Source organism: Lutzomyia longipalpis, chromosome 3 (assembly GCF_024334085.1).
Source record: "Lutzomyia longipalpis isolate SR_M1_2022 chromosome 3, ASM2433408v1".
Lineage (NCBI taxonomy): Eukaryota > Metazoa > Arthropoda > Insecta > Diptera > Psychodidae > Lutzomyia > Lutzomyia longipalpis.
In genome coordinates, this window is record NC_074709.1 from 5,778,783 (window position 1) to 5,792,421 (window position 13,639).

At 36.4% G+C, this 13,639-nt stretch overlaps 3 protein-coding genes across 7 annotated transcripts in view; all 3 read left to right on the plus strand.

The window, feature by feature from the left end:
* LOC129791559 (potassium/sodium hyperpolarization-activated cyclic nucleotide-gated channel 3) overlaps positions 1–13,639 on the plus strand; it is a 1,048,222-nt gene that overhangs the window by 964,067 nt on the left and 70,516 nt on the right. The gene's annotated exons all lie outside the window — the stretch shown is intronic.
* The window catches only part of LOC129791609 (uncharacterized), a 309,820-nt gene that overhangs the window by 225,665 nt on the left and 70,516 nt on the right, over positions 1–13,639 (plus strand). The gene's annotated exons all lie outside the window — the stretch shown is intronic.
* The window catches only part of LOC129791557 (la-related protein Larp4B), a 48,069-nt gene that overhangs the window by 8,247 nt on the left and 26,183 nt on the right, over positions 1–13,639 (plus strand). For all 4 annotated transcript variants that reach the window (XM_055829743.1, XM_055829744.1, XM_055829746.1 and 1 more), the window contains one exon: positions 7,178–7,640. In XM_055829743.1, the coding sequence (XP_055685718.1) occupies positions 7,178–7,640 (463 nt within the window). The remainder of the gene's footprint in view (positions 1–7,177; positions 7,641–13,639) is intronic.

Genomic DNA, 13,639 nt, shown 5'->3' on the forward strand with positions numbered 1-13,639 from the left:
TATCTGTAGGTATGTGGGGAGTTCTTTGACTCCTAATGCAATATTCATGAAAAAAATGGGGGGTTCTCAAACTTTTCATATTCCTCAATTACAATTTCGTGGTTTTATGTTGCGGAAAGGAAAGTTTTCTAAAAGAAAAAAATACAAAAAATATATAAAAAAAAGATTTTAGAATAAAAATAGGAATTTTTCTTATAAAATGAGTGAGAAAGAGGAAAAATGTGTCGAGCACGTGGCCTTCTCACTAGGCTATCGATTACTGACGCTTCTCTATCTCTTTTTTTTTCTTATTTTTGGGTTCACTTCTTTGCACTTCCGCAAATGGAAATTCATTGAAAATATATATATTGTTGTATCTTTTAGTTAACTTTTAGTAGTTTATAGAAGGGTAAGAGAGAAGGAGGAAGAAGAGAATAGAAGAAGAAAAAAAAACGAGAGCTCAATGTTCGAAAAATTAATGAAAGATTTTATAAGTAGGTTTTATTGTGTTTCCATCATTCATGTGTGCGCGCGTTTTTATTGTGATATTTTTTTTCTTCTACTTCTTTGGCAAACACATAAATACAAATTTCTCTCGTACTCTCCACCTTTTTCTTCTTTCTTTCCGTTCCTCATCGTTTTCTTTTTGATACAAAAAAAAAAACTCCATCGTCCATTTCGTGTATAATATAAAAATACACATTTGTAGATTTTTTTTTGTTCTTCTTCTATTCTCTTTTAACACACAAAATTAGTTTTAGGTTATCCGTCTTTTAGCTGTGATTCTTTTTTCTAATAAAAGTTTTATTAGAAATGGAGAGAAGAAGAAAATTAATTTGAGATACCTACCTACCTATAGATAATTTCCTGAAAGACGTTTAATCTTTATGTGATTTGCACTTCTTTCTTTTTTTTAGATATAATTTTTTAAGGATTTTGACTAATTATTGCATGAATTCCTTCATTTTGTATTAAAGAGAATTTCTTAAAGAATCCTTTGAATATTAATTCAATCCTTCCAACCTTTTCAATTTTGTTATAAAACAGGAACATAAACTTTTGCCTTTAAAAGCTTTTTTTTTTGCAACGGAAATTATTCTAAAAATACTTTCAATTCGCAAACTAATTACTATTTAATTGAAAATTCATTACTTTATGGTTGTTAAAAAAAAAAGTATATTAGTTCTTCTATTCTTTCCTCGTGTCTGGTTGTGTCTGGCTTAATCAAAATCAGTTTCATCACCCGAGCATTTCACACAACACAAACTTCCATACAAGACACATTCGTTGACTTTTTTTATTTATCTAATTTTAAAATACATTTTCGTGATTAATTTTTTTCTTCTCCCTTCTTTTAGTTCTTTATTATATACACCGCACACTTTTTTTTTCTTCTTCTTTCCTTCATGTTGTGTGTATTCTCTCGCTCTCTCTCTCTCTGTTGCTCATTTTATGTAACAAACAGCTTCAACTAATATAATTTACTGGATGTTATGTGCAAAATATTCAATTAAATTTGTATGAATCACTTAACCGCAGTGGAAATGAATAAATCGCGAAGGCTAAAGAAAGAAGAAGTAGGTATTAAGAAGAAGATTGGAGGAGTGAGGCAGATAGACGGTGCAAAAGTGAAGCAAAAGCTCTGTTGTAGTAGAATTAAGAGAGAAGAAAAAAAACGAAGAAGAATAAAAAAGTTAGTATGGGGAAAGTACGAGAGAGAAATACACGAATTTTTAGTTCATTGAGAAATAAATCTGTGAAAATGTGAGAATTACAGAAGAAGTGCGCACACACACGAAGAAACATTTTGAGAGCATTACAAAAATGATGAAGAAACGTGCTAAAGATCATCAAATAGCATCATGAAAATGATTATAAAATCAATTTTGATCCATTCATCGTCATCTCCCATAGATTTGCTTCTCTTCTTCTTCTTCGTCGTCGTCGTAACTCTCATTTCAATCTCAAATTGCCACATCAAGTCCAACATTAACCGATTGACCAATATTTTTTTTTCTTTCTCACATCTCACAAAGAGAAAAAAATATATATAAATGTATGAAAAAAAATGAAGGAAAAAAATCAACACAAGAAAAGGTCATCATCTTGCATGGTAATTTCGACCTAACACGATGGGATCTGTCTTGTTTCACTCATTTTAGTGGCAATTTAGAAGAAGAAAAAAATGCAATTAAAAGAGCTTGAATGGTGTTTCACCAGAGGAAAGGACGTTCACCTACATAATGTAATTGAAAAAATCTTTTTTATAAAATGTTTCTGTTTAGAAAGAATCTGAAAGAAGAAAACTCTCTAAGGATGATGTAAGAAATTAATTAAATGCAATTTTGACCTATATACTGAACTGCAAATTGCTTTCTTTTACTAATTTCACGAATCAATTGAAAGAAATTAATGAAAAATGTCAGAAAAAAGTATTTTTTTTGCGGGAAAAAAAATGGTTTCAGTTGAGATTCGAACTCTCATTGTTCGCAATGAAATGACCAGTGTGCTAACCATTGTACCAAGAAGGAAGGAAATTTGATTTTGTGCATACCTACTAATTTATCTCCAATAAAGCATTTTTATTTCAAAACTTCTCGTATTGCAAAAGCGTAATGTTTAAGAGAGTGTGATAGTAATACAGGAATGTTTTATGTACACAGAGAAATAAAACAAATATGCATCGTATATAATCTAATAAAATTCTTATCAATGAAAATTCTTCATTGATTGAATATTTTTCATTCCAATACTTGCCACCGTGTGTGTGGGGGTATTACTGTGTTGTATATTTAATAAAAGAAAATTGTGGTGTGATAGAAGGAATTTTCAATTGCAAACTCATGTCAGTGCAAAAAGGCCTTTTTTCTCTCAATCATTCACAATTTTTCAATACAATCGTACACACTGTATGATCTCTCAATGTGTTGTTTAGGCATTTTGTGTTTGAGTTTGTGCCTATCATGCTTCTATGAATCATCTTTCTACATGATGTGAAGTGATGAGAAATTTCCATTTATGATTTGTGTGGAAAAAACAGATATTTCTACAAAATTAAAATTTAATATTTTTATCCATTAAAAGATTTCCTAAATATTTTTAGTTTTAGATTAAAAAAAAAATAAAGCAAAAGAATAATTTTTTTTCAATGAGGCAATCGTATAAATTCTGTGGGACAAATTGTGCAACGATGTGATGCAATTTTTCTCTCAATAGTACGATGTATTAATTGCAATAAAAATGTAGATTAAAATATGCATAACTATAAAATACATAAAAGGGTATACCATCGTCTTACATGGAAAACCATTCACGATGTTAGGGTAAATTGTAAATTAATTTATTTAACGATTCAATTTTAATTGATAAAACATTTCTTTGTTGACCTAATTGACGCTTAATACTATTTAATTAGAGATTTTACTTCTAATTTGTAGTTGCTGCAATGTTTTGAGAATTTATTGTAGGATATTGACGTATTAGAGTTAGAATAAAGGGAAGAATATTTTACAAAGGAGGCTATTCAGTCACATATGGGAGGTGCTCTGGGTGGAGAAAACAATTACAACTCGCACGATCTTGCAGAGAATCAAAAAAAAGATAAGAATTCTTTAAAAAAAACTTCATTATTCATTGGAATCACATAAAAAAGACAAAAGATTTCTTGCATAATATCCCACAATTGGCGGCCATTACCATTTTTTTTTCATTTGAATGTTTCAAAACATTCGAAGTAATGTTTCTTAGCGACAAATTCATCGAAGAAATATTAATACGAATGTTTTGAAACATTCAAAGGGAAAAAAATTGGTAATGGACGCCAATTTTTGGGGCATTTTGTATGAAATCTTTTCTGTCTTTTTTATGTGATCCCAGAGAATAATGAGAAATTATTTTTTGGAGATTCTTTATCCTTTTTATAAAATCTTTAAAGTCTTTAAAAAATCGTGAGGGTCAAAATTGTTTTCTCAACACAGGGTAACTCCCATATATAGCTGAATAGGCTCCTTTTATCGTGTTTAATGATAGTTTTTGCACACACAAGATCTTTTTTTTTATAAAAAAAAGATAATCCAGATACTCTTGAGAATTTTAGATGTATCAAATTGCGCCAAAAAATTGCAAAAAATTAGACAAATCACGAAAATTTAAATAAAAATTCTTACTTTTGTTACATTTTTAGCTGTGATTATTTACTGATTTATTAATTAGAATATTTTTAATTAAAAAAAATTGCGTAGTCTTACTTAATCATAACTCATAAATAAATGAATTTGAAAGAAAATTTTGAGTCAAAAATCAATCAAACCCACTGGCATCAGCTCAACCATAATATGATTTATTTATATAATAATTCAATAATAGGAGGTAATTAATATGTTGCAACAGCATTATATCTCTATTAAATTAATTATCATTTTATTTTGCCATTCATTATTGTACGTACATAAATTTATAAAACAAAGCATGGGGGATAAAAGAATCCTTGAAAAATCCGGAAAAAAAACTTTTTTTTTTTCAATTCTCATAAATTTCCAATATAATGATGTAACATCTCCTCAAGTTCAATAGTTTTTGCATGATATTTAATATTGGTGAAAAGAAAATTAGTTCTAATAATTTTCTCAGTGTTCCCCGAGCAAATTGTCTGGCTTCGTCGCTGTTTTAAAACGCAAACCGCAAATGATGGAAAATATATGAGAGCTCACAAAATGCGATGATAACGCAACGAAAGACAGGAACTTATTAAACTTCATTTTCAGCCACGACGGGGAAAAAAAAAACTCACACAACATGTTGAAAAAAAAATATAAAGAGAATGATATATAAAAGCTTATATGATAGGTATTACTACAAAATATTATTTTTCGTTAAATTTTCTTTGGACACCATCATTTCGTTCTGCTCCAGTGAAATTAACTTTTATATCGTTGGTGTGACACTACTAATTTTTTTTTAGTTCCTTTAAAACTCATTTATTGAACTTCTTCTCTATACGAAGAAAAGAGAATAAAATTGTAGGTATTTTTGTACGGAGGTACACAATTGAGCAATGCAAGAGGGTACAAATGGAGAAATAAATATGAATGATGTATAAAAGTCTAAAAGAATGGAATTTATCGCTAAAAGTGATCGTTAAACATTTTATTCATCTATCACATAACTTGCTGATTCGGTGCTGATTTGCAGAAGATATGTGCGATGGTAATTGGATGGGCTGAGGGGGTGAGAGAGAGAGCAAAAAAAAAGTGCTAGATAAAACAACATACTGTGAGTGAGTTTATTTTTTTACTGAAACTTGAGACACATTTCCGGCAGAGAAGAAAAAAAAAGAGGCACGTGAGAGAGAAATACTACTTTTTTTTTTCTAAAAGAACATTTTTGTGAATGAAAATGGAGATTCGTGATTGCAAATGATTATAAAGTGGCTGTAATTGCAAAGACCTCTGGAGTTCATTAATTGAGATTTCATACTCTCTTGCTAAAGCTTAATTTTTTTCTTCTTCATGAACATCTTATTCTAAAGAATATAGAAATTTATGAGGAAGAGAGAGTGAGAAAGAGAGATGCTCAAAGTTTTTCTGTTGAATAATTTTATTCAATTAATACTTTGACTGGAATAGATTTTTAAAAATTCTTTTGAATTGTCAAAAATCGTCAAAAGTTTAAAAAAAAAAAGTTTTATATTAGAAAAGACAAGAAACAATTGAAACGTCAAATGTTATTAAACAAATGTCAAACAATAGCAAGCCGTTTGAAACAAAATCAATCGTTTTAGAAGAAACGTCTAACTTTAGTTGAGAAAAATCAAGCATTATCAAAGAAATATCTACCGTTTAATAGAAAAACAATCGTTTAAGAGCGAACGTCAAACACTAGAAAAGAAACGTTAAGAATTAGCATACAAATGTCAAACGTTAGCTTAAAAAATGTCTAACGTTAAAAAAATATAAATCGTTTTAAAGAAAACGTCAAAAATTAGCATACAAATGTCAAACGTTAGCTTAAAAAATGTCTAACGTTAAAAAAATATAAATCGTTTTAAAGAAAACGTCAAAAATCAGCAAATAAATGTCAAACGTTAGCTTAAAAAATGTCTAACGTTAAAAAATATATAAATCATTTTAAAGGAAACGTCAAAACTTAGCAAATAAATGTCAATCGTTAGAAAAAAAATATTAATCGTTTTAAAGAAAAACATTGAACGTTAGAAAGAAAACGTCAAACGATAAAATTTCACAAACAAATAAATCAAAAGCTGTCAATTTGAATGCAACAGCCGGTTACTTGATTAAGTAATCTTGATTTTACAAACTTTGATTTCTAAATTGTTATTTTAAGTTTAAATTTTTAAAAATCCTAAGACAAAGACAAGATTTATGGTTACACCCCTCTGTAAGAAATACAAAAGAGAGCTCAGAAGATTTTTTTTTAAATTATCCCCAAGATTAAAGAGAAATTATTCTTTATTATTTTTTTTTAATCAAAAACCAGAACATTTAGTTTTTTGTCCTTGTTTTATCACCACAAAAAACATTAATTAACACGTTTTAAACTCAAAGAAAACGATATCCTTTTTTTTGTTCTAGAGTGTGTGAGTCTTCTTTCCGTTCAAGTATTTCATTAAGAAAATTTTTGTCTTCGTTCTTGAATTTTTCATGCGTTTTATGCCCATAATCTTGCCAATATATTGTGGTCAATTTTTGTAATTTGATGAGTCAATGAGACTGGAATGTATACAACAATTCTCCCTTTTTTTTCTTTGGTGGACAAAATACATTGTTTTAGATACATACATATGTATGTATATAAGAGAGTAAAGACAAGAAAGTGAAAAATGAGCGATAATGGAATAAAGTGATGTCATATATAGGCAAATGTGAGGCAAATAAATTGCTTTAAAATTTCCAGAGTGTTGGAAACAAACATGAAAAGTGGGCATGTTATCACGATGAATGTAATGTAAGAAGATGAAGAGAGAGAGAGAGGGAGAAATTCAAGTGAAAATTATTATCACGGTGGACTTGTTGAGAGATTGTTGATTATTTTTAAGCTTAAATCCCATCGTTAAATATTCAATTTTCTGCTCTATTAGGGAATATTTTTAGTCAGTTTTATGAGATAAAACTTTGAAGAGAGAAAAAAGGGAAAAGATTTGTTGCTAAGGGGTTTTTTGTTTGTTTGTATTTATTTAAAGGATTCGGCTATATGAATGGAGCTACGGGAAAGATGTCCACTGGTGCAGTGTATTCCACATTGTCTGAATCAACGGCTGCTACGGCCATGATAGTAAGCGGCGGCATGGATCAACCGCCACAGGGTGCGCCCCTTGTTGCCACGCCTGTGGCTGTAATAGCTCCAACAGCCGCCGCCGTTTCGGCACCCGATTACGCCAGTATGAATGGTGTACTACCAATTGCCACAATGACTGAACAATCACTCACAGCACCGCCAGCCGCTACTGCAGCCGCCGATTATTACTATGCCGTTGATGCTACTGGGGCCGCTGCGGCGGCCAGCAGCAGTGATAGCTCAAATGCCGCCGCGGCAGGAGCCACAACAACGACAGCCACCACGGCCACAACGAGCGATGGTGGCACGATGCCATTGGAACAACTCAAGCAGATGCTCTCTTCGCAGCTGGAATACTATTTCTCGAGGTGAGTTGCAATGAATACACAAAAAAAACATAAAGAAAAAATAATACAATAAGATCCTCATATTGATTGTACGCAACATTCATTCATTCGTCCTCCTCTTGATCCTCTCAATTTCACCCTCGCGCGCGCAATGCGAAAGTTCTCAATATAACTTTGTGAAATTTTTGTGCCTTCTTACACACAACAAAACATATACATAAGATGGCACATATGGGTTGAATTATATTATTTCACATTTATCCTCGTCCCTCTGTGGGGTGTTTTATTGATTGTAAGAAAAAGGTTAAAGGAACATTGCATTTAGTTGGCTTTTCAAAAAAGGGAGAAGTTTTCAACAAAAATATTATCATGGAAAAACAATAAAAATTGAACGTAAGTTAAGTACTTACAGTATAGGGAGGACTGGGAATCAGTGAGATAAATCGGGTGGAAAAGACTTTATTCATTTTTATAAAGGAGAATTCTTTCTTCGAGAAATAATCAAGATTTGGAGATAAAAAAAAATTTTAAAAAATCGTCAAAAGCCGATAAAGATTTCCCCAAAAATTTTAAAAATTACGTCATTATTTTATTTTTTGCTTCTTTCCGTAGATGAAACATGACGGTTGATGGTTTATCAACTGACAGTTGATGAAACTTATAGTTGAAACATGACAGTTGATGTTTCATTAATAAGATTTGATAAGAGGAACTTTTGAAACATATATATAGAGTAGAGTAGAGTATAGAGAGAGTAGAGTATATTTATTCACCTTATTCCTCATACATACATAAATTTACAAAATATTTCAATTTTTTACAAACAGAATGTAGAAGGAACTCGGGATCAAAGTGGCAGAGCTAAAAGCTGTGTCGCCACCTCGGAGCCCAGTTGATCACCCAACGCGTAATTTAAATTCAAATTCATACAAATTCACTTGACTTTTTATCAAATTTAAACTAAAGTAATCTCTCAAAGATCCGTGTTTGAGGTAGCTTCGGATCGCAGTCAATAATAATGCAAGCTTATTTTATGCTAAATAGCGACGTTTCGCTAATAGATTTAATTAGCATCATCAGGCTCTGGGAAGGGGGAGAAAATTTACAAAGATTTCTTTAAGAAAAATTTTTACAAACTTTTTTTAAAAAATTTAACGGAAAAAACTAAGTAAAAACTTTTTGGAAGAAAAACGCGTATACAATTCCATAGCGGATGAGCAAAAGCAAAAGAAATTAATAAAGAAACTTACATTAGCAAGGCGTAATTGAAAATTGAGAAAAACTAAACATAATGTTGAAATGAACAAACACTGACGTCAACCATTGGGCACCACCACGTCACGGGAACTCTGCCAGATCACTGGTGAGTAGTACGGCGAAAGGGAGCTGCCTTCCTGTCGATCGTTGACCAAACCAGTCTGCTGGAGCCGAATAAAGAACATCTCCATAACGTTCAAATGGCGGGAAAATCTCGTCTGACTCAAAATCTTGGGGTTGTCGAAGTCAAAGGAATGAGTACGATGTTCACGGCAGTGTCCCACCAAAGAGGAGGAAACCCTGGTGGTGTCTTTCAAAGACCTTACGTGCTCAGAAATGCGCTGCCCAAGTTTTCTGCTAGTACGACCCACGTATCCTAATCCACAGCTGCAGGACAATTTGTAGATAACGTTGGTGTGGTCAAGAAGGGAAATTTTATCTTTGAGCTGGGAGAAAAGACGTTCGGTGGTGTTGTGTGTTTTGAAACTCAATGTGATGTTTGGTGTAAACTTCGCAATGGTTTTTCTTATTCTCTCACTCAAATCTGGTACGTATGAGAGGGAGAAATATTGTTTGGGTGTCTCGTTCTCTCCCACAGTGACATCAGCAGCAGGCGGATCGTCGATCGTCGTGTTATTCGCACGAAGGCACATCTTATTGATCAGCTGTTTTGGATAACCATTCTCTTGAAGTGTCTCAAAGATAATTTTCTTGGTGTCAAATTCGCTGTTTGTGGTTAGTTTGGTCACTCTATGAATGAAACCCTGGACCGTATTGAGTTTTTGGGACAGTGGATGCGCCGACAAATAATTGAGCAATCTCCCTGAAGCGATGGGCTTCCTGTACCAGCTGGTGGACAGAGAACCGTCACAGTGTCGTGTCACGACAGTGTCCAAATAAGGAATGCAGCAATCAACTTCCCTCTCACACGTAAAAGTGATTTTGCTGTGTATGCTGTTAAACGTATCCAAGGTGTTATCAATCTCATCTCTTTTTAGGATAAGAAAAAGATCGTCCACGTACTTTGTGATCAATTTGGGGGGAGATGGAAGTACCCTCAGCGCCTCCGAAATAACATGGTCCAATACTATGTCAGCCACCACCGGAGATAAACATCCACCCATGGGCATCCCCTCCAATTGTGCATAAAACTGTCCTCGGAATTTGAAAAAGCCACTTTGCATAATGAGAGAGACCATCTGTAACGTCACGTACCTGCGTGATACAGATGAAAATGGGTTAAAATCTTGTTGGGGGCTCCTGCCGGAATGTCCGGGTCGGAGGACAAAAAAATCTTCCCCCCTCGTGGTCGTCTCGGGTGGATTGTTGGGCGAAATTCCGGAGAATCCGCGGAGTGTGGCGGTTGGGGGCGCGCACAAAATATAACACAGTGATCCACTGATTAATTTAAAATATATTTCCGAATTTAACTTTACTCACTTACTACATAAAATTGAATTTAATTTTTGCGCAAGTTGGTGGCACATGTTGCCATCACCGTGGTTGGGAACGGAAGAGAGCGTGTCAATTTCGACGGAAAAAGATCACGTCAGGCGGAGTCACAGATGACATTTTTTTTGTTTCGTGCGTTGTGCCGGTGGTGGCGCGGTTGTCGCAAAGTGGTTGGCGTATAAAGCGCCAACATGCTGGGGGGGGGGGAATCCTGAGGGTGGTAATCCCTCAATGGAAGGTTGTAAAGCTTCCGAGCCCTGGAAGGTTGTAAGGCTTCCGAGGCGGATGTGTGTGGACTGTATGATGATTTTGACATGCTTCCGGGAGTACTTCTTGTGCAGAATGTAGTTCCAACGGCGAGATGTCTGGATGTGGGCTATTCCGGATACATCCCTTGAGCAGAGATACCTGGGTGGCGCAGATCCGGAAGGATCTCTCTTGGCAGAGAGTTGGTCCAACAGGGAGATGCCTGGTTGGGAATCGGTTAAAGGTCCTCTTGAGCAGAGAGGTTGGTCCAACAGGGAGATGCCTGGTGGGGAATCGGGGTACGGTTCTCTTGAGCAGAGAGCTTGCTCCAACAGGGAGATGCCTGGTTGGAAACAATAGTCTAAGGTGGGCGATGAGGTAGCCCAAAAACGATCCAGCCGAAAGAGAATCTTTGAAGACAGGTAGTTGATTTCTCAGACGGTGAATCTTCGTAGAGATCACATCCTTGCGATCTCTCTCCCACTGAATGCGTCTATTGGAGGGTGGCACACATCTCGACCGACTTGAGTCTCTCTTTCAAGAAACTCATGAATCGTGGGAGAGTGGGTGGTTGGTGGCCGATTTGACGGGACCACAGCATCTGACTCTCAAGGTCCAGCTTGGAAAGCAGTAGGTAAATCACCCATGGGTCACGGCTGGTCTGTTGTAGGGCATCGAGAGAGTTGAGCACAGAGCTGGTGGTGGCATAGAAGTCCGTGAAATTCGCAGCTGTAGGGTCGGATAGGGCAGGCATGTCGTTGAGCAATCCAATGTGATGACGCACTATGGTGTGTTGGTCGTCGTAATGTGCACACAGAGCGTTCCATGCCACCTCATAATTGTTGTCGGATAGTGAGAGGTTGGCTATGAAGCGTTTGGCATTCCCCGTAACGGCATTCATCAGATACTGAAGCCGTTGGACGTTGGACAGTCTTGGATTGTGGTGAACGATGCTCGTAAACATGTCCTTGAAGTTGTACCAAGCCATGTGGTCCCCACCAAACTCTGGGATGGACAGAATGGGGAGCTTGCAATGAGAGTACGCATTGGCTTCAAGTTGACCCTGACTTCCGTTATGACAGCTCTGTACGGAATCTTGGAGACACGAAAACATCAATTCAGTGCGCTTCTCAGCTTGAATTTGGTGCTGAATGAGCTGAGCAAGGGCTATGTCAAGCGCAGAGGCATTTGTAGGTGGCGTAGCCGTGGCTCCATGTGGGAGGAAGCTGTCAGAGGCTGTCGGAACATGCGGATATTCTCTGTTGGTGCCACTGGATGGATTTGTGCCTGTATCGGCAACACGTCCTTCAACACGAGATTTGTGGCCCCTCAGGGTGATGTTTTTCTCATCAGCCGGCATCATCGTGGTCGCTGGGTGTGGCTAATCCTGTTGCCACACGGATCGAAGGTCCAAAATGTAACGTCACGTACCTGCGTGATACAGATGAAAATGGGTTAAAATCTTGTTGGGGGCTCCTGCCGGAATATCCGGCTCGAAGGACCAAAATGTAACGTCACGTACCTGCGTGATACAGATGAAAATGGGTTAAAATCTTGTTGGGGGCTCCTGCCGGAATGTCCGGGTCGGAGGACAAAAAAATCTTCCCCCCTCGTGGTCGTCTCGGGTGGATTGTTGGGCGAAATTCCGGAGAATCCGCGGAGTGTGGCGGTTGGGGGCGCGCACAAAATATAACACAGTGATCCACTGATTAATTTAAAATATATTTCCGAATTTAACTTTACTCACTTACTACATAAAATTGAATTTAATTTTTGCGCAAGTTGGTGGCACATGTTGCCATCACCGTGGTTGGGAACGGAAGAGAGCGTGTCAATTTCGACGGAAAAAGATCACGTCAGGCGGAGTCACAGATGACATTTTTTTTGTTTCGTGCGTTGTGCCGGTGGTGGCGCGGTTGTCGCAAAGTGGTTGGCGTATAAAGCGCCAACACCATCCTCTTGAAAAGACAAAAAGGAATGGTGGTGTGGCGTTCGATGGCACTCCAATCTCTCTCAATCACTTCAAGCACCAAACTCCTGGGTATGTTCGTGAACAACGAGACAACGTCGAAGCTGACAATAATCTCATCGTCCTCAATGGTATGCTGGCTGATCCTGTCAACGAATTCAAAAGAATTCTTGACATTGTATGGGGAGTTAAACGTCAAATTCTTTAAGATGTCACTGCAGAATTTGCTGAGAGCGTGCGTGGGCGACCCTATACAGCTCACAATAGGTCGAAGTGGTACTCCAGATTTGTGGATCTTGGGTAATCCGTAGATCCTGGGAGGGAGAGCTTTATATGTCATCAGGGATCTTTTTGTCAGCAGATCAAAGTGTCCACCTTCAAATAAAATGCTGACCAGTTCATTGTTTTTGGTTTGATAAAAAGTTGTGAGATCCTTGTGGGAAAGCTTGTAAGTCTCTTGGTCACCCACTAACAGCCTCATCTTTTCCAGATATTCTTCCTTGGACATGACAACGGATTTATTGCCCTTATCAGATCTAGTGACAATTATATCAGGGTTATCTTTCAAGAAACGTGACGTAATCTGTTTGGCAATCTTGAGCCTCTTCTCGTGTGGTAATTCCCTCTTGTTTTTGTGGAAAAAATTCTTGATATTGCCCGTGACTTCAGAACGGAGACGATTGAGGTCCTCTTCAGAGCTGTCGATGGACTGAACAATCGACTCAATCTCCGCGATCATCTGGGGAAGAGGAACGTCACCCTTACTGTCCAAAGGGAGCCCCATCTTAGGTCCCAAACTAAGCAAGAAAGTGGCCTCATGAGGAATGGTCTTATCAGTGAGATTGATCAGCCAGTCACTGGTGGAAGAAACAGCAAAATCTTGAGAACGCGATTTGAGACCATTAATTTTGCCCTCCTGGGCGGCGACAATTCGTTTCAATTTCCTATTCATAAAGACCTCTTGCAACTGAACAAAGGTGCTGAGAGACTCATGACCTCGTAATGATGCAACAAGGGAGTTCTTCTTTTTGTCCAATTGCTTTAGTTCCCAGTGCACTTGTTTGATTTCCAGTATTCAGGGTTGATACCACTGCTT